Consider the following 21173-nt stretch of genomic DNA (forward strand, 5'->3'; position numbering starts at 1 on the left):
AGTGGGCGAAACACGGGGTCCGTGTTGGGGGACCCTACCTGCTTTTGGAATTATACAACAACCTTGACAGTGAAGTTGCCATTTAAAATGTCCATCAAATAAAATATTTGGATCCAATAAGTCATTCTGCACTTTTTGTGTTTGGATTATTGATTGAGAGTGCAGTTCCAGCCTGTGTGGTGTTTTGGATTACACAGTAAATACTCCCATAATAGCTAGGTCTTGCTTAATTGTACACACCAGTGGCTCTAAGCGTAAAACTAATAAAAGGGAAGATAGAGGACATTCTTGCCACGTTCCCCTCCCAAGACTAAATAAGGGAGATGTGGCTCCATTCATGCAAATAAAAGCTTTGAGATCATGATAAAGAAGTTGGATGGCATGTAAAAAGGAACTGTGAAAGCCAAAAGCCCTTAAGGCATTAAATAAAAAAATCCCATGCCACCCTATCAAAGGCTTTTTCTGCATCAAAACAAATCAGTACAGGTTCTACTACTTTCTGGGTATGACAGGATTCCAAGGTTAAAAGCAGCCGCCTGATATTAGTAATAAACAAAGCCAGTTTGTTCTGGGGATATCAAATCAGGTAAAATATACTTTAGGTGATTAGCCAAGATTTTAGCATAGATTTTTACATCTTGGTTCAATAAGGAAATTGGTCTATATGAACCAGGGCCCGTTAAATCTCTCCCAGGCTTAGGCAAAATGGTTATGGCTGCAACCAACTTGGAGTCTGGTATAGCGTGATTTTGAATCATATGGTTAAAGAGCACAAAGGTCATAAACTACAGAAGAGTGAAGCAATTTATAAAATAAAGAATTTAAGCCATCCAGTCCCGGCGATTTGTGCAATTTCAATTCTTTAATAACTGAAGAAACCTCTAGAGAGGTGATTGATTTATTCAGATTACCTACCTGTTCATGAGATTAATGAGGTAGTTGTAAGCATTCAAAAAAAGTATTCTGACTCTCTAAATTAGGGATTTCCTTAGGGCCAGATTTTTAAACCTACACACGGGCATAAATTTGTGCGTGCAACCCGGCACTCACAAATCTATGCCCAATTTTATAACATGCGCGTGTAGCCATATGCATGTTATAAAATCCGGGGTCGGCGCATGCAAGGGGGTGCACATTTGTGCACCTTGCATGCGCCGAGCCCTAGGGGAGCCCCGATGGCTTTCCCTGTTCCCTCTGAGGCCGCTCCGAAATCGGAGCGGCCTCGGAGAGAACTTTTCTTCCGCCCCCCCCCCCACCTTCCCCCACCTTCCCCCACCTTCCCCTCCCTTCCCCTACCTAACCCGCCCCCCAGCCCTATCTAAACCCCCCTCGCCTTTGTTGGCGAAGTTGCGCCTGCATCCGGGCAGGTGTAGGTTGCGCGAGCCCCCGGCATGACCACTGTGCCGGAGGCCTCGGTCCCGTCCCGCCCCTGGCCCGCCCACTGTCCACCCATTTTTTCAAGCCCCGGGACTTACGCGCATCCCAGGACTTGCGCACGTTGCTGGGTCTATGCAAAATAGGCTTGGCGCGCGCAGGAGCGGGTTTTCGGGGTTATGCGCTTAATATACTCGCGGAACCCTTTCAAAATCCGCCCCTTATTGTATAAAGTGTGCTAAAAATCCAGGAACACATCCCCTATGTCTGAGGTGGAAGTTGCAAACGAACCATTAGGTCTTTTGATGCTACTGATAAATTTCGATTGGGAATGTGACTTAGTAAGATTAGCTAGCAGCTGTCCTGGCTTATAGTTATGTTGAAACAGTTTATGCTTATAAATGAAAAGGGTGCCAGCTGCCTTCTGGTGAAGAAGATCATTAAGGACTACTTGAACCTTTTGGAACCTGAGTCTCCATTCTTTAGAGTTGCTTCTGTTCCACTGATTTTTATAGTATACCAATTTTTTTATCCTGGTTCAAGATCTGTTTATTCCTCTGTTTCCTTTTCAGACTAAAATAGTTAATAATCTCTCCCCTCATGCTGTCTCCCAGAACAAAATGAGGGTGTCCCTAAGCTGCTGATTTGCCTCCAGGAAATATTGCCACCTTTCTGCAAGAATTGTGAAAAATCTCTCTCCTTACAAAGCCATTCCAGCATTCTCCATTTAAAAAGGGAGTTAAACCCAGGAGTTCCCCCCAGAGAGCAGATCACAGGGCAATGGTCCGAAATCATCAACTGCCCTATAACCACTTTGTTAACAGCATTGAAAAAAGATTCTGAAATCAAAATGTAGTGAAATGCGCCATAGCATAATGAGTGTAGTTTCTTTCCTCAGGATGATGTGACTGACTGCCATACATCCAACAGCAAAAGAGAATCACATATGAAGGGAATACCCTTCCCAGGACCCAGCTGGGGAATTGTGGATGCAGAGCATTCATCTAAATAAGGATCATAAATGCAGTTAAAATCACCACCTATAACAACAGGAGCTGTACCCAAAGCTGAAATACAGGTAATCAATTTAGTTCAGAAACTATGATCATAGCGATTGGGGGCAAATAGAGATGCCAAAATGACTGGTTTACCAAATAGGGCACTCTTGACTACTACTAGTCTACCTTCATCATCCTCCCATTTTTGGTCTAGCACAAAGGAGACCCTTTTCTGAATTAAGATCACCACTTGGCAACATTTGGATGTACCTGAGGAAAAAAAGATCTGATTATGTCCTCTTTTATTCCATAATTTGATGTGCTCTTTGTCAACCATGTGAGACTCTTGTAGAAATACAATCTCTCCCTTAACCAATGAATATGAGATAGCACCTTCTCCCTTTTTATAGGTGAGCCTGTGCCCGCTGCATTCCAGGTTATAAAGTTGGTTGATGAACCCATGACTTAAATGAAAGAAATATAAAGAGCCAAGGTACAGAATATAACATATGAAGCACAATACCAAATGTTTTCATCTTGTAAGAAAAAAACCCATTGCATGGCAACCCAAAGTACCACAAAACCCAAGAAATCCTAGCAGCAGATTGCGCAGGACAGATTGACTAATAGACCCAACATGAAAATGACTTTTCCGCAGTATAAAATAAGAAAAACAGAGCCCACAAAGCATATTTCCCAAATACAACCTATGCTCCTATAACCCTCCACCACCTCCCCCTTCCACCCTCTGATCCATCCCCCTTCCCGCCCTACACTCTTCCCCCCCCCCCCATGTCCAACAGGAACCATGAGTAACAAACTCTCTAACTAGAGAGCAGGAGATAACACTGTGAGTGATCCGGTGCCAACCCCTGAAGTAACTGGAAACAATCCGTTGACAAGGCAAAGCTCAAGAACCAAAATAAGGCAGCTTGAAATGGAGAAAACTATGTAGTCACTCAGCGCAGCAACCATGCCACTGAAAACAGGAGCATGGCATAACTGTGTTTTACTGAACAAACATCAGCCAAGGTCTCATTGCAGGCCATCCACAAAGCTTTTGGCTTCTGACACAGAATCAGAAATGTGTAGCGCACCATCGCACCAAATCTGCAACTTGGCTGGAAACTGCAAGGCAAATTTGACTTGTTTAGCAGCGAAACGAACGCATAGAGGCCCAAACTCTTTCCGTTTCATGGCCACTTTGTAAGAAAAGTCCTGAAAGATTTTAATGGAGTTGTTTTGATACTGCAAAGTTGTAGCTTTGCGATAAGCTTGCCAAATTAACTGGTTATGATGAAAGTTTAAAAAATGGGTAATCACAATGTGCGGCCTCTGGTGACCAACATTTTTAGGGCTGAGCTGGTGCGCTCACTCAGTTATCTGCGATGTGAGCTGGGCTGTTAATCCCAGTTCCCTCAGGAGCCAGTCCGCAAGAAACTCGGCCAGCTTATGTTCTTCAAGAGATTCTGTGAAGCCAACAAATCGAAAATTGTTCCGACGGGAACGGTTCTCTAGTTCGTCTATTTTTTCTTCGTGGGCCGTGACCAGCTTCTCCAAGGATTACAATTTCTGGACAGCAGATATGGTGTCATCTTCAACGATAGTCATACAGCCCTGTAGTGCATTCACCCATGGGTTAAACTCAGTGATCACCGATTTAAGGTCAGCAATTTGATCAGCTATTGTGGTAAGATGCCCGACAACTACTGTTTTCACAGCCTCTGTAATAGCTTGCATAGCTGACTCATTGATATCACACTGAACTGAGTGGTTGGTGGCAGCAGCCATTTTCTCCTCGCCTACCTTTGGTTTGTCTTTCTCCCTTCTTACCGGCTTCGCAGGCATTCTCGAGGGAGACTTCTGAATATAGCGGTTAATGTTCATATGCACTAGTAGGATTAAGAGAAATTGCCCAGAGATAATCTTCTTTGCCTTCAAAATTAATGAAAAACGGGGGATGGCACCAGGATCCAGCAGCAACACGTCTGCTCTGGATCAGCACAGCACGTGACTCCCAAAAGATTATCTTTTAACCAAGAAGATACAGCTAACATATACTTTTCTAAATGGAAAATGGAAATGTCTATATCATGATCATGTTTTATTGTCTTGGCAAAGTTCTGCAAGTATCCTTTGACCACTAATCTAACTTTGTAATGCTTTTCTTCTCCTCCTGCATTGTATTTAACTTTAAATGTCTACCTACATTTGAAAGTATGGCTGCCTAGTGGCAATTATGTAAATGCTTGTAGGAATATCATGGGTGAATAACTACAATTGATTAACAGAATTTAATCTGATAACCTTATGATGCAAATTCAATAGTTTTAAGGGAAAAGTTGCTTACGCTTTTGTGAGGTAATTAATCGGTTTTATTGTAGCAGCATAAGTATACAAGATTTAATACTGTACAGATATTTCTTTGTTTTTGGTTTTAGTTTGTTACAGTTTCACAGTGCAAAGCACTGTATTGAAAGATAAACAGAAATTCTTTATTTCCAAGCCCAGCTTTGCACTTGTCAATTACACAATTGCCAAACTAATTAACCCAGCTGAAAGGTAATTAAACCAGTATTATCTCACTCTTAAACTAGTCCGGGTCACACTCCTGTAGAAGTCCAGGGTCTGTCTCAGCACCACGGGTAAATCCAGTGAACCCCGTAAGGTGGATGACAGTTAAAGCCCAAAGGTCTCACAGATGTCTCCGTGAGATATAGCAGCATAATAGGGTAAAAAAGTTCTTAGCTTTAATTATTTCAAGGGATAGTTGACCAGACTTCTGCTTCTCAGTTACAGAGCAGGCTGTTGAGTATGAAACTCAGCTTTACTTGTAGGTTCACTGCTGCAGTCAAAGTTCTGGAAGAAAAGCTCTTTGGGATAATCCCTGTGTAAATTCACATGAGAAATTAATATATTGCCCATAAGATTCTTTTAGGATCTGTTCTAGAGAAGCCAGACATGGCTGGGAATTTTGTCTAAAATCCATTTTAAATCTTTGGCGTGAGTCAGGGTTTCTTTGTTCCTGAGCTCCCTCCTGTGGTGACGGGTAGTACACCTTATCATGCTCTGGGTAAACACTTCCCCCTCCCGTTTCCTCTTTGGTTGGGTACCTAGACTTGGACATAGACAGTACATGGATAGGGGGTAGTCACCATCTGTCTTCATCTGAGAACAGACTGGACTCTGGATTGGAGGATCCAAAGCCAGCTGAAAATTCAAGTACCTCTGGGGAATTAACTCTTTCTGACAAGCTCTCTTTCTTACTTTCAGAGTAAGAGGCTTGCTTAAAAGCATCAGATTCTGCTTGCACTCTTTTTAGCTCATCCATCAAGAAAGCATTGCTTGAAACCTCACATTAATACAGATTTTTAAACTGACTCAGCTGACTTTTCACACCAGTTATCTGATCCTGTGAATCAGCTAGGTGTGCTTTTAAAGCACCAACTTCCATATTATTACCCTCAAATAGTCAGAGTTAATTCAGATATCAATGCTTTTAATAGTTGTTTGCATCTCCCTTCTCTCTGGGCTCCTGGAGAAAAATCAAAATACCTTTGTTCCTGCACCCTCCCTTGTGGCAGGTGGCATACACTATCAAACCATGATGAGTCTGTTCCTTCCCTCTTAACATGTATTTGGGCAGAATTCCCAGATTTTGGGACTGCATACCTTTTGGATAGCAAATTGCTCTCCCATTTAAAGTGAGTTAGAAAATCCGGACTGGACTTTACTGATAACTCAGAGCTGATTCCATCTACAGAATTCTGTGTTCCAATCTCTGGATGCATATTCTGTTCTAAAATACTTCCCTTGCCAGGGAACAACTCAAAGACAGCGTTAACACCTTTGTGCAGCATTTGTGCAAAAAATTATTTTTGTTCTACATTCCTGTCTTAGCCAGTAAATGCAAATATCCCATCATTACTTTATGCTGCCAGGGATCACTACAACAAGTTAATTGATCTTTCAAAACAATTAGCTCTTCCTGTTGCTTCATTAATTTTTCTAGCACTACTTTCCTTTTAAGCAATGCCTGGACAATTTCATAATACGCATAACAGTGTGTGATGAAATTTGAACCCAGACCTTCTGAGTAATTACAGGCCGATAGCAAACCTTTCTTTTTTGTCAAAAATAATTGAAAAAAATCATCCATAAACAACTGGTGGATCATTTAGAAACGAATAACATACTGTATCCAAATCAATTCGACTTTCGCCAACATCTGAATATGGAAACATTATTAATATCATTGACTGATACAGCGCTGAAAGGTTTCGACACAGGTCAAAAATATATTCTTGTTCTACTCGATGTATCGGCTGCATTTCACACAGTGAACCATGACATCTTGGTAACAAGACTGAAAGAAATTGGTTTAACGAACAACACCCTCAGATGGTTTACCTCTTTTCTCCAACAAAGAATTTTTCAGATTAAAATTGGCAGTGCCCTTTCGGACAAGGTCAAACTCCAAACTGGGGTCCCTCAGGGTTCAGCTTTGTCGGCAACGTTGTTTAATATCTATGTACTTCCAGTATGTCATCTCTTGGCAGGCTTAGGTCTGAACTTTTACATTTACGCTGATGATATTCAGTTACTTGTTCCCATGTCAGATACAATTGAACAAACATTTAAATTGATCACCATCTATTTGTCTGCTATTAAACAACTATTATGCCATATGAAATTGGCTCTAAACATGGAGAAAACCGATATCATTCTCCTTGATAGAAAATCAAAAAATATTACTAACAATACCCTTGCTTTACCAAATAACATTAATCTAACTCTGTCTGACTAAATAAGAGATTTAGGGATAACCATTGATTGTCAACTAAATTTTAAAAAACATATCATCACTAAATTAAGAGAGGGTTACTATAAATTGTTGGTTCTGAGAAATTGAAACCTTTGCTGGATGCCAACGATTTTCGATCCGTGTTGCAAGCCCTAATTTTCTCATCATTAGACTACTGCAATTCTCTTCTTTTAGATCTCCCACAAACCACTTTACGTCCTTTGCAAGTACTCCAAAACTCGGCGGCGAGAGAATTAACAAACTGCAAGAAACGAGATCACATTACACCTGTCCTGGTAAATTTACACTGGTTGCCAATATTGCAAAGAATATATTATAAAACTTGTTGTATCTTTGACAAAGCTATTTAAGGGCAAGAAACTGATTGGTTGAATTTTTCAATCCGCCTACACACCCCACACAGAACATTAAGATCAGCGAACAAAGGACTATTGCAAATTCCCTCAGTAAACACAGCCCACCTCACATTAGTACGCGAGATGATCATCTCCATTGCAGGCCCCAGTGTCTGGAACACGATGCCTGTTGAGTTGAGACTCGAAACTGAGTTTAAAAAATGTAAATAAGCCTTAAAGACCTGGCTTTTTGAACTGGCCTATGCAGACTACCTTGAAAAAGGCTAAAAACAGCTAGAATGGAAAAGCCAGTCCTTCCCTTATGGTTTTATTTTACTGTCCTTTTATTAATTGTATTTTGTTTTTACATTGAAAACATTTTTGTAAATTTTCTTCTGAGATATACCATTGTTGCTTTCTTTATGATGTTTTATATGTAAACCGTTGTGATGTTTTTCGAACGACAGTATACAAAACTTTTTAAATAAATAAATAACAGCAATGCGTCAGCAAAGCAAGTATATTCAAAATGTTTTGTAACTCATATTGGGAATCTGTAGATTCCATCCCTGATTTCTCAGGTAAAAAAGTGGGAACCAGAAGTATTTTCAGTTACCATTTTTAGGATCAATTACAAATGAATGATAAGAATAATACCTCTCTTTAACACCAAGCCGTATAGCAGAGTTCCAAATTGAATTAGAAAACTTCTAACTGTACAGTTAGCAAACTGTGTTTAGACAGTTTTATAGCTGTGCGGTGTGGCTTACTTTTACTTTACAAAACTAAGGGAGAAATTCAACCTTGAGTTTCTCCAGGCAGATTGTCAAATATAAATTACAGCTTCTTATCTCAAAGGAACTCGGATAGCTTACCATAATTCACTGCCTATATGCAGCATAGACAAACTTTTAAAACCAATGCCTTCATTCACCTAGTGGCAGATCTTAAAACCTGCACGCGAGCGTAGATTTGTTCGTGCAACCCGGTGTGAACAAATCTATGCCCGATTTTATAACATGCGCGCACTGCCGCGTGCATGTTTTAAAATCCAGGGTCGGCACATGCAAGGGGCTGCACAATTGTGCAACTTGTGGCCGAGCCACGCAGCCTTCCTCCGTTCCCTCCGAGGCCACTTCGAAATTGGAGCAGCCTCGGAGGGAACTTTCCTTCTGTCCCCCTGCACCTTCCCCTCCCTTCCCCTATCTAACCCGCCCCCCAATCCTATCTAAAACCATCTCCTAACCTTTATTGTAGAAGTTACGCCTGTCTCCGGGCAGGCGTAACTTGCACGTGCCGGCTCTCCAGCCCCCAGCACAGGCCACTGTGCTGGAGGACTCGGGACTGCCCCCTGGACCACCCCTGACCCTCCGCCATGCCCCTGGACCGCTGCCATGCCCCCAGACCCGCCCCTTTTTCGAAGGCCCGTGACATACGCGCGTCCCGGGGCTTGCGCGGGTCACCGAGCTTATGCAAGATAGGCTCGGCGCGCGCAGGGGCAGGCAGGGGCAGCTTTTTGGGGGTTACGCATGTATGTTATGCGCATAAACCTTTGAAAATCTGCCCCCTATAGTTTAGAAAGGAACGCAGCAAAACAATTTACACCCACAGTGTAATCAATGCTAATTAACCTTTTAGGTGCAAGGAGAGAAAGACTCCAACTGTACACTACAATATTTAGTGTAAGTGGATACTGTACCAACAAATTACCATCACTTGTTACTTTAACAAGGAACTTATGTGCTTAAATTAACACCCTCAGAGCAAGTAACTCCGATGGAACATCCAATAAAGTATCTCAAGCTCCAATATGTAGCAATATAACTTGTGGATATCTAGTTGATTATTTAATTTATTTATTTTTATTTAATATTTTTAATATTCCACGATCCCCAGACAAGATTGACATGGAGAACATCTTTATATACACAATCAATGATAAAAACATTAAAACAATAAAATTTAATCTGAAAACCTTATCATATGAATTCATTAGTTTTAAGGGAACAATTTTTTATACTTTTGTGAGGTAATCAATCAGTTTTATTGTACCAGCATAAATATATAAGGTTTAATACAGTATGGATACTGTATTTCTATTCTTTGTTTTAGATTTTAGTTTGTTACATTTTCACAGTACAAAGCATTGTAATGAAAGATAAACAGAATTTATATGTTATCTCCAAGCCCAACTTTGCATTTGTTAATTGCCAAACTAATTAACCAAGCTGAAAGGTAATTAAGTCAGTGTTATCTCACATTGCACTGCTGTGGAAGGGAGCGCTAGGGGGTGCTCCCCAGTGCAGGGCGAGATGTGTGTACCCTTGCGGTGAGACGAACCTTGTCTGGGAATGGAGTCCAGAGGAGACGGAGGCTCGGAACTGAAGACGAGGAATTGACACTTGGAGCTGAAAATGAGGACTTGACACTTGGAACTGAAGATGAGGACAGGAGCAAGGAGCTCCGAGGACCTGGACAAAGATCAAGGGAAAGCTCGGAGGTGGGGCTCAGAGCCAGGTACCCAGAGACGGAATCCTGAGCCAGGACACTGAGGCAGAACTCAGCGAAGGAGAGTTAAAAGCCAGGACCCTCAGGAGACTTGCCCAGCCATGGAGACAGAAGATGCCAGGCAGGAACAGAAGAAGAAGTCCAAGTGGAGCAGAACACAGAGTCCAGGAAGGAATGATTCAAGGAAGCAAGCTCCTTGCCAAGGCGAGGTTGAAGAGTCCACTGAGCCCTTTTGTAGGGCTGGAACAGACTGCACCCAGGGAGGAGTCCAAGAGGGCCACACCTGCACTGTCCCTTTAAGAAGGGATAGAAGACGTGGCCTCGCCCCCTAGGAGGAAGGGAACAGGAGAAGGAGGAGGGCCGTGAAGCAGGCCCCGATGTTGGAGGTGGCTCCCTGCCACAGAAGAAGGATCGAGGGCAGCTCCAGCCGCCAGGAAATGCCGGCGGCAGCCAGCGGGCCGCAAAGAGGAGGTACAAGTCCAAGGCTCCCTGCCGCGGTAAAGAGGAGGTCCGGGTGCAGCGTCCACACCGCAGGAAAGACCCTGGCTTCAGCGGCCTCCAGGCCATGGGCCAGAACACAGCAGCAGTGGTCCGGACCACAGAGGGCCACGGTGTTGGGAGAGGTGAGAGGCCTCCCATGGCACCGGCCGTGGGAGGAAGCGTAACAGTACCCCCCTCAAAGGGGGCCCCCTCCCCTCCTTTGGGAGAGCGATAATCCTGGAAAGGCTTCTGGAACAAGGATAGTGCAGGCGCCTCCTGCAGGTCGTGTAGACAAAACATGGAAGGATGAGGAACAAAGGACACAGGAACAAACAAAGGAACAAGGAAACAACAAAGGTACAAGGAAACAACAAAGGAACATGGAAACAAGACACAGCAGAGCACAAGGAACAAATAAGAGCGAAACAAAGGAACAGACAAAGGGACAAGAAACAGCAGAGAGCAAGAAACAGCAGAAGAAACAGCAGAACAACAAGAAACACTACAGCAAGTAAGAACAGCAACGGAAGGAACAAGGACAAAACGAAGAACAATAGAACAGACAACAAAACAACAAGGAAACAGACAACAACAGAACAAGGAAAGAAACAAGGAACAAAGGAACAAGGGAATAAAGGAACTTCAAAGAAGACCCAGGCGGGGACCCAGGGTGGGATCGGGCTGTTGCAAGGTCATCAGGTGGGGTGCAGGCACCTTCTGCAGGTCATGAAACCCCAACCCGGAATCGCCATGAGATGAAAAAGGCTGGACGCAGGGGCCTCTTGCAGGTCGTAGGATCCAGACAGCTGATGCCTCCTGCAGGTCGTGAAGAGAAGTCCCCCCCAAAACATTCTGGGGTCCAGAGAACAGAAGGAAGTCCAAAGGAGCCCGGGACAAGGGCAGTCCCGCCTTGCACATGGCCTTGGCAATCTGTTGCGCTGCAGTGGAAGGGAGTGCTAGGTGGCGCTCCCCAGTGCAGGGCGAGATGTGTGTGCCCTTGCGGTGAGACGAACCTCGTCTGGGAATGGAGTCCAGAGGAGACAAAGGCTCAAAACTTGAAGCTGAAGACGAGGACTTGACACTTGGAGCTGAAGACGAGGACAGGAGCAAGGAGCTCCGAGGACCTGGACAAAGTTCAAGGGAAAGCTCGGAAGCGGGGCTCGGAGCCAGGTACCCAGAGACGGAATCCTGAGCCAGGGCACTGAGGCGGAACTCAGCGAAGGAGAGTTAAAAGCCAGGAACCACAGGAGACTTGCCCAGCCATGGAGACATCCAAAGATGAAGGACGAGAAGACATCATGCTTACATAGCCATGGAGGCATCCGGAGACGAAGGACGAGAAGACATCACGGGAACATGAACGAGGGATCAAAGACAGAAGATGCCAGGCAGGAACAGAAGATGGAAGTCCAAGTGGAGCGGAACACAGAGTCCAGGAAGGACTGCTCCCAGGAAGCAAGCTCCTTGCCAAGGCGAGGTTGAAGAGTCCACTGAGCCCTTTTGTAGGGCTGGAAGAGACTGCGCCCAGGGAGGAGTCCAAGAGGGCCACACCTGCACTGTCCCTTTAAGAAGGGACAGAAGATGCGGTCTCGCCCCCTAGGAAGAAGGGGGCAGAACTATGGACAGGAGCAGGAGAAAGGCCGTGAAGCAGGCCCTGACATTGGAGTCGGCTCCCTGCCGCAGAAGAAGGATCAAGGGCGGCTCCAGCCACCAGGAAATGCCGGTGGTGGCCAGTGGGCTGCGAAGAGGAGGTGCAAGTCCACGGCTCCCTGCCATGGTGAAGAGGAGGTCCGGGTGTGGCTTCCACGCTGCAAGAAAGGCCCTGGCTTCGGTGGCCTCTTGGCTGTGGCAGCAGCAGTCCAAGCCGCGGAGGGCCGCAGCGTCAGGAGAGGTGAGAGGCCTCTCGTGGCACCAGCCGCGGGAGGAAGCATAACAATCTCACACTTAATCCAGATCATACTCCTGTAGTCTAGGGTCTGTCCCAACACTACAGGTAAATCCAGTGAACCCTATATGGCAAATAACATTTGAAACCAAAAGGTCTCACAGACGTCTCCGTGAAATAAATTGGCATAATAGCTTTAATTCTTTCAAGGGATAGTTGGCCTTCCTGCTTCTCAGTTACCATGCAGGCTGCTGAATATGAAACTCAGTTTTATTTTCAGGTTCACTGCAGCAAGCAAAGAACTGGAAGTAAAGCTCTTTGGGATAATCCCTGTGAAAATCCACAGTCTGTATAAATCAGAGTCCTTTTTTCTGTTTGGAACCTCATTAGATATTCAGTTCCATAGGATCAAACATTGATTTTGATTGGATGTTTCCACCTTCTATAGACACAGGATTGGTGGAATACAAATGATGTCATCTGAATCCAGATGCATATGAATATTCTCATTGTGGGTTCATGAGGTTCATGTAGCTTATCAGCAAATGTGCTGAACAATACCAATTTCATAGCTGGTCTTATGGCTGAATACAAAGTTTTCATCAAGGACATGTGCACAGTTCTTGTCCAAGGTTCTCCTCTTAATTTGTGAGGTGTTGACAAATGTCTGATATGGAAGAACAACTGCAGTTTATTCTCCTCTGTGTAAATCACAGTCTCATATGAAATTGACAAGATCATCATATGGCTGAAGACTCCATCTGTGTGTTGCTTAGCCTGCACTTTGGTTCAGTCTGTGTACACAGCTGTAGGCTTCAAGTTCACTTATGACTCAAGTTCACTATGTTCTTATGTTCTTATCCTTGTTTAGGGTCATGGGTGATCATGCCCAGGTCTTGTTTATATGGAGTTTATTTCTTCCAGTGCCATTTTTTCAGCCTCATTTCTGTGTTACTTTTTCAATGTATTCCCAGGAGGGAGGTTCCAGTGTCTCATGACTCTGCACTTTGTATGAGATCTTGCATGCCTTTCATTGTCCATTTTGACCTTCGATGATTATGAACCTCTTTGGGTTCTGCCTGTTCAATGCACTCAGAATTGTCTAAGGGAGTCTTCCATTTTTATTTTGATTAATTACTCTGCAGCTTTCGAAGAATCCTTGATCTTTATTTCAGTGGATTGCTCCACAGTCTTCTCTCCGTCCACTTCAGTTGTGATACTCACAGGCATTGTTCCTTCAGGGCTTGTTGACATCATAAGATTTGTTGAGGGTATCAAAGTACATTCTATGTCTTACTGTCATCTTGCATTTTCTAGGATTAAGGATTTTATATCCCTTATTTTGCTTGCTATCTCCCACAACATACCTTCTATGACTTTGTCTCCCAGTTTCAAGCACATCTCACTTGGGAGGCCTTGCACCAGAATGCTCTTAGGTGACCTATATTGGGCTTTGTGCATGCCATATCTCATATAGTATGGCCTCAATTTCATTTGATGGTAGTGGGTTCTGAAGAGACAATGGTCTTGTACTCAGTGCCTTATTACATGAAGTATGCTTGACTTCCTTGCTCATGTATTCTTCTTCATTGTCATTATGGATGGTCACATGTCTGCAGTTGCACTATGGATCGATATAGAGACATTATGATGTCTTCTGTTTTATTTTCCATTCCTTTCCTTATAATACCTAACATTCTATTTGCTTTTTTGACTACTGCTGCACATTAAGCTTAAGATTCCAAGGTATTGTCCATCGTGACTCCAAGAACCTGTACCCAGTAAGTGATGCCTAATACGGTACCCAACAAACTATATAGTTTGGATTATTCTTCCCTATATGCATCACTTTGCACGTCGACATTTTTTATTTATTTTAATAAATAAATAAATAAATAAATAAATAGATGTCAACATTACATTTCATCAGCCATTTGGATGCCCAATCCCCAATCTTGCAATTCCTCAGAATTGGCCAGTGATTAAACTATTTTAAACAATTTTGTGTCACCTGTGCAAAAAGCAGAATATAAAAATCTCAATAAATAAATCACCTCTGCCTTTTTAAAATGGGCATTATGTTGGATAATCCTCCAATCTTCAGGTACTGTAACTGATTTGAATGAGAAGTTAGTGATTACTAGTAATAAATGTGCAATTTATTTTTTTTAGATCCTTGAGAACTATGGGATAGATAACATCTGGACTTTATGATTTGTTACTGTTTAGTTTGTTAGTTTGTTAGTTTGCTCTATTATATCTGCCTGATTCACCATGATTTGCTTTAGTTCCTCTGAATCATCGCCCTCAAAGAATGTGTCAGGCAAAGGTATCTCCCCAATACCTTTCTGTTGTGTCCCGCGGCTGTGGCAGGCCACGATCGTGGTCCCCTACTTCGTCCGTGACGGTGACCCGCCACGGCAGCCTCAGGGGAAACCCCTGACCGGGTGCTCGGTGCCCCGGTGCGGGTCCCCGGCCTGACCGTCGGGGGGAGAGCCGTCCCTGCTCTGCCCCCGCGTTGTTTCTGCAGTCGTTCCTCCGCGGAGGAAATCAAAGATGGCCGCAGCCATCTTTAGGCGCGAGGCCGCACCCCCTTCACTAATTTAAAGGGACCTGATCCCTTTAACTACCTCACCTGACCTGGATCAGCCTGAGCAGAGAAAGTATTTAAGGGAGCTTCCTCTGCTCATTCTCTGACTTGGCAACGTCCTCCAGCGTTGTCTTGTCTGCTTACCTCGGTGAGTTCTTGAGCTTGGATCCCTGTTCCTGTTTCGGCTTGGTCTTCCCGGTTCCTGACTTTGGATTGGCTTCGGTACTTCTCTGGTGTGCGACTCGGATTGGCAAGCAGTAAGTCTCTGGTGTGACCTCGGACTGGCAAGCGTTGATCCCTCGGTGTGTGACCTCGGCCTGGTAAGCGACGACTCTCTGGCACCTGATCTTGGACCCCTCCTGGACTCCATCTCCAAGGGCCCGCCTAAGTCCCAGTGGTCTGGGTCCCTACGGGCTCCTCCTGGGGGGACCGCAGACTTCCAGGGTGAAGCTCCAGTCAGCCCTTGAACTGATACCGCGACTCCTCGGAGTCCACCTAAGTCCCAGCGGTCTGTGTCCCTACGGGCTCCTCCTGGGGGGACCACAGACTTCCAGGGGTGAAGATTCAGCTTCTCTTCTAGTCTCTTCATCTGTCTGCAGTCGTCTCCGCCTCCAGAGCCGAGGGTCAACTGCGCTCCTCTTCTGTTCTGCCTCGCCACCCGACGAGAGAACCTACGGAACCTCCGCAAGGTATTCCATCCTCTCATCGGCCCAAGGGTCCACAAGCCTGAGCTTAACACTTTCTCAGTAAAGAATTCTGGTATGTCCTTGTCTTCCATCCCAGGGTCTCTTCTGATCTTTGGATGGAATATGAAGATATCCTGGGCAAACTGTAAACGGGTCTTCCTGTCCTCTTAGGAATTTCCCCTTTAAATACTTGAAATACACTGCTTGATCTTGAACTCTGCAGGTTTTTCCTCTCCTCTTCATAAGAACATAAGAAATGGCCATGCTGGGTCAGACCAAGGGTCCATCAAGCCCAGCATCCTGTTTCCAACAGAAGCCAAACCAGGCCACAAGAACCTTGCAAGTACGCAAACACCAAGAAGATCCCATGCTACTGTTGCTAATAATAGCAGTGGCTATTCCCTAAGTAAACTTGATTAATAGCAGCTAATGGACTTCCCCTCCAAGAACTTATCCAAACCTTTTTTAAAACCAGCTACACTAACTGTACTAACCACATCCTCTGGCAACAAATTCCAGAGCTTAATTGTGCGTTGAGTGAAAAAGAATTTTCTCCGATTAGTCTTAAAGGTGCTACTTGCTAACTTCATGGAGTGCCCCCTAGTCCTTCTATTATCCAAAAGTGTAAATAACCGATTCACATCTACTCATTCAATAACTCTCATGATTTTAAAGACCTCTATCATATCCCACCTCAGCTGTCTCTTCTCCAAGCTGAACAGCCCTAACCTTTTCAGCCTTTCCTCATAGGGCAGCTGTTCCATCCCCTTTATCATTTTGGTTGCCCTTCTCTGTACCTTCTCTATTGCAACTATATCTTTTTTGAGATGCGGCAACCAGAATTGTACACAATATTCAAGGTGTGGTCTCCCTTAGAAATAATTCCTAACATTCTGTTTGCTTTTTTGACTGCTGCAGCACACTGAGCCGACAATTTCAAAGTATTATCCACTATGATGCCTAGATCTTTTTCCTGGGTGGTAGCTCCTAATATGAAACCTAACATTGTGTAACTACAGCAAGGTTTATTTTTCCCTATATGCAACACCTTACACTTGTCCACATTAAATTTCATCTGCCATTTAGATGCCCAATCTTCCAGTCTCGCAAGGTCCTCCTATAATGTATCACAATCCGCTTGTGATTTAATTATTCTGAATAATTTTGTATCATCTACAAATTTGATAACCTCACTCGTTGTATTTCTTTCCAGATCATTTATAAATATATTGAAAAGGACTGGTCCAAGTACAGATCCCTGAGGCACTCCACTGTTTACCTTTTTCCACTGAGAAATTTGACCATTTAATCCTACTCTCTGTTTCCTGTCTTTTAACCAGTTTGTAATCCATGAAAGGACATTGCCTCCTATCTCATGACTTTTTAGTTTTCTTAGAAGCCACTCATTAGGCCTTGTGAGCAGCTTCTTAGCTATGGGCTTTTAGGGCGCACCTCTCCTCTCTCCTCCCAGTTATGGTACCAGCTGAGTATCCACTCCTCATCAACCAGCTGCCAGATTGGCAATGGAATCCCTCGGACTCAGGGACATTAGGATTTCTTGAAAAAAAATCAAATCTTCACTACTCTTTCTTGGGTAGGAGTGATGGGTAAAACGTTTTCCCAACTAAAATCTCACAAGGAGTAAACAATTCAAAATCAAAATGGTGATAAGTTAGCAATCACTGAACATGATTTGGAAATAAATCTCTTAATTACCTAAAACTCCTCAGCCAAAGCTTTGGGCCTGTACTTTGAAATATTAAAGGAACTTAAAAGAACAACTTCTCTCTCAAACCCAAACCAAAATAATCCACACAGATTACTAGGAGTCATTTGCTAAGCAGGAATAAAACATTGCAGCAACCTCCAGTGGGTGTGGTGTGGCAAAATGCTACATTCTTCTAATCTACTCTACCTTGCATGACTTAACTGCTAAGCCACACTCCTTAGGAGGGATCCCAATAGGGTTCTGCATGGGTATCTCTGTCCTAGGTGCTTGTGTCACACGTGCATATACTTCTGGTGAGGGGGCTGAGTAGTTGCTTTAGTTGATAATTCTGTACAGCTAGCATCTCTGTCCCTTTTTGAATCATGCACATGCTTCCATGGACTTGCACGGTGAGGTTATGGGTAGGCGCTTCCCAGAGATTTCACCTCCCTCTAGGTCTGGTACATATAGGACATTTTTCGCAGAGATTTTAGCTTGCTTCCCCAATTCACTTCCTTCTCTACAGCTATGTTTTTCCCATCTGTAAGGAAAATGTTTGGGGGGTTTTTTTGTTCTAGTTGATTTCTGTGAAAAATATTTCATCATTGGCCGTGTGGCTTGTAGCCCCTGAGTCAGTTCAGCAGCCTGATGAGCCACTCTTCAGTCCACCTTTGAAAGATCCGCTCTACAGCTACTCAGTGCTCAAGATCGGTGCTTTATGCTGGCTGCTTTGTCCATCTCCTTTACTATCCCAGCCATTCTCTTGTGTTGTTTGGGTTTCTTACCAAAATATACACTCAGAGTTCTGCCCTCCCTATTGTTTCTCCTCCTACTGTAAGAGCAGCCTCCAGTCTTCCAGTTTCTCTGTTTGTCCTTGTCTCTCTCCTACGATTGTGTTCATCAGTCAGTTTCCCTTTAAACAAACTCTAGCATGAGTTCAATTTCTGGGCTGGCTTCTAGGGCATTGATTAGGATACTGTAGGATTCGGGAAGGCTGCGCAGGAGTAATGCTGCAGCATGGTTGTATTTTATCTCCTTTCTTATCTCTCGCAGTTGCTCTGTATTTTCCAGCATTAAATTTACATGCTCTGCCATTTCCTAGCACTTTTTAAATTATTATTTGTATCTGCAACCTCATTCCATACAGCCTGTGAAGCAGGTAGTTTGCAGTTTAATATGCTCTTGCTGCAGTCCGCATACATTTTAGATTAAACAGTGTGTCGTGGCTGATGTGCTGGTGTGCCGCAAAACTTTCTTCCAGCCATCCAGAGCCCGATAGGAAGAGTTTAGGCACTGTGAGAAAGCCTTCATTTTATCTTTCCCTTCATACCTCCTGGGTTGCAGGAAGTCATCCTGTCGGCAAGGAGAGTCAAAGAGCCTCGCTTATCTGAAGCTGCTGCTTCCCCCTCTGCCAGCTTTCCTCTGAAATCAGAACTGTGCAGGCTCCCAGAGTCTTGCAAGACCTGCTGATCTGTGCAGTTTTGACTGTAAAGGAAAGCCAGCATAGGAAGAAGAAGCAGCAGCAGCAGCAGCAGCAGCAAAGTACTGCCGTCAGACATCTGCCAGTTACAGAACACGGGAGGAAGTTGATAGAAGGAACAGATGAATGTGCCAGGGGGCATGGGTGGAGGGACAGAAGAATGCCTCAAGGGAAGTTGACAATGCCATAAGTTAGGGGAACGAGAAGGGAAGAGAAGGCAGTGATGCCAAGGGGGGGAGGAGAGGAAAAAGAAGGGAAGGTGATATGGCAGGGAGGGGAGAGGGAAGGGCAGGGAAGGTGAGGTGGTGATGTCAGGGGGCTGGAAAGGATTGCCAGGGGTGAGGGGAGAGGGAAGGGAAAGAGTGATGATGCCGGGGGAGAGGGAAGGAAGAGAAGATGTTGATGTTATGGGTTGGGGGAAGAGGGAAGGGAAGAGAAAAGAAGGTGATGATGCTGGGAGGGAGGGAGAGAAAGGAGGGTGATTATGCCATGGAGTGGGAGAGAGAGAAGGTGATCATGTGCCTTGATGAAATAAACCTGCCACGTGTGCCACTACACAAAAAAGGCTTTAGATATATCTTCCTTTCTGATGATTAAGCTGATTATCCTTCACAAGCAAGTCAATCGTTTATTTTTATTTTAAAACACTTATATACCGCATAATTTCTCCAAAGACAACCAAAACGGTTCACAAAATTTCACATACATAATTTCCAGAAAAACCCAAAATAATGCAAACTATTAATACATCAATAAAATAATGCTAACAAAATACATCAATAAAATAATAATAAAATCTAATAACTGCTTCCCACATAATGCTCACCTCCTATTTATGGGAAATAAATGAGCCTTCACCAACTTTCTGAATTTCAAGTAATTACCCTCATTTCTGATTGTCCCTGGGAGGCATTTCCATAATAGTGGGGTCACTGATGTGAATGCTCTGTTAAAAACCACAACTTGATTTAAACTTAAAACCATGATATTTATTTGTGATGGAAATTATTCCAAAGTTACGATGGTTCTATTTGCCTTAACTTGAGAATGTTGGGGTTAATAGGGTAGGTGGGTTGGGTGGGGAATAGCTCCCAATGCATTTGAACGTGGTCCATCCCTATTCAACAAGTGAGTCATTAGGAGGGGGTTGAGGAGGGAAGGGTGGGTTAGCTTAGGTTTGCGGGTATGATTGGAGGGTTAATTTAATTCAAAGATGATTCAGTGCTGTGAGAAGGTAACATGGGTGAAAACCTGGGCTGGGCATTCTTGCCCTAATTTTACTGGGAACTTAAGATAAAACAAGAAAATAAAGTAAGGGCATTTCACCAAGGAGAGAACAAAAGAGAGACTGAATGGAAAGGTGAAGTTACTTGTGTTTCAGGTCACAAACAAGTGATTAACATGTCCCAGGTTGCTAGACAATGCTCCTTTTCCTTTCTAGGGTCTGACTCGTACTAAATATCATGGTTAATCCTTTGAGTGGAAATAATCTTCTGCTGTCACTTTTACAACACCAAATACACCAGTCACAAAGAAACAACTCCACAAGAGATTCAGTGAATGGAAAAAGGAGCTACATCCCTGCCACCCTGCATCGCACTCGCCTCTGCCCATGCATACCTGCCTCAAATATTTTGTTTATGCAGCGGGAGATCTATGTGGGGCATACAAGTTTTTTAGTAGCTGTAATGTTTGTCTTCTGTCCTTCCCCATCCCACAGATCCAAGAGGGCAGCGCCATCATCTGCACTAACAAAAAGGACTCAAATTGGACGCTGGTTGGCATTCTCAGCAAAGTATTGGATGAGTCTCCCATGCCTGCTTTTACCACCAGGCTTGCAGCCTACATCCAATGGATGAACAACGTGAGCAAAATAGCTGGGAGACCACTGGATCTGCCGCCTGCCATCTTGCCTGCCTTCTCACAGAGATCCTATGCCCCCTTTGGCCTTGGTCTACTGCCCTCTTTGATCCTCATGTGCCTCGTTGTTAGTATACTGGCAGATTATGCATATTAAAGCTATTTCTATGCTTTTTATTCTCTTTTTAAAGATATGTGTTTCTAGTTTAGACGGCTGTACACTGGCCTCAGCTGGCTAACTGTGATTGTTAAGCAAGTGAACCTTAGTGAATCAGAAGTCCCATAACAGGCAGAGCAAGCTTTAAGGGTGTAAGTGCACCTGGACACAGGGTACTGGAACCAGGTACACCAAAAGCAGGGCTGAGTTCTTCGGCCTACAGCAGCAATAGCACAAAACAAAAGAAGTGCAGAGCCTGTGAGCTGGCAGGCACTCACAGACCCTTT

At 44.0% G+C, this 21173-nt stretch overlaps 1 protein-coding gene across 2 annotated transcripts in view; it reads left to right on the forward strand.

The window, feature by feature from the left end:
* Positions 1–20905, forward strand: part of LOC115094759 (proline-rich protein 36-like) — a 63393-nt gene extending 42488 nt beyond the window's left edge. Inside the window, exon 10 of one of the 2 annotated variants that reach the window (XM_029608001.1) lies at positions 20590–20905. In XM_029608001.1, coding sequence (XP_029463861.1) covers positions 20590–20886 — 297 coding nt within the window. In that variant the 3' untranslated portion in view covers positions 20887–20905. The remainder of the gene's footprint in view (positions 1–20589) is intronic. The other variant, XM_029608002.1, reaches the window with a different exon arrangement.
* The last annotated feature ends 268 nt before the right edge of the window (positions 20906–21173 follow it).

Source organism: Rhinatrema bivittatum, chromosome 1 (assembly GCF_901001135.1).
Source record: "Rhinatrema bivittatum chromosome 1, aRhiBiv1.1, whole genome shotgun sequence".
NCBI lineage: Eukaryota > Metazoa > Chordata > Amphibia > Gymnophiona > Rhinatrematidae > Rhinatrema > Rhinatrema bivittatum.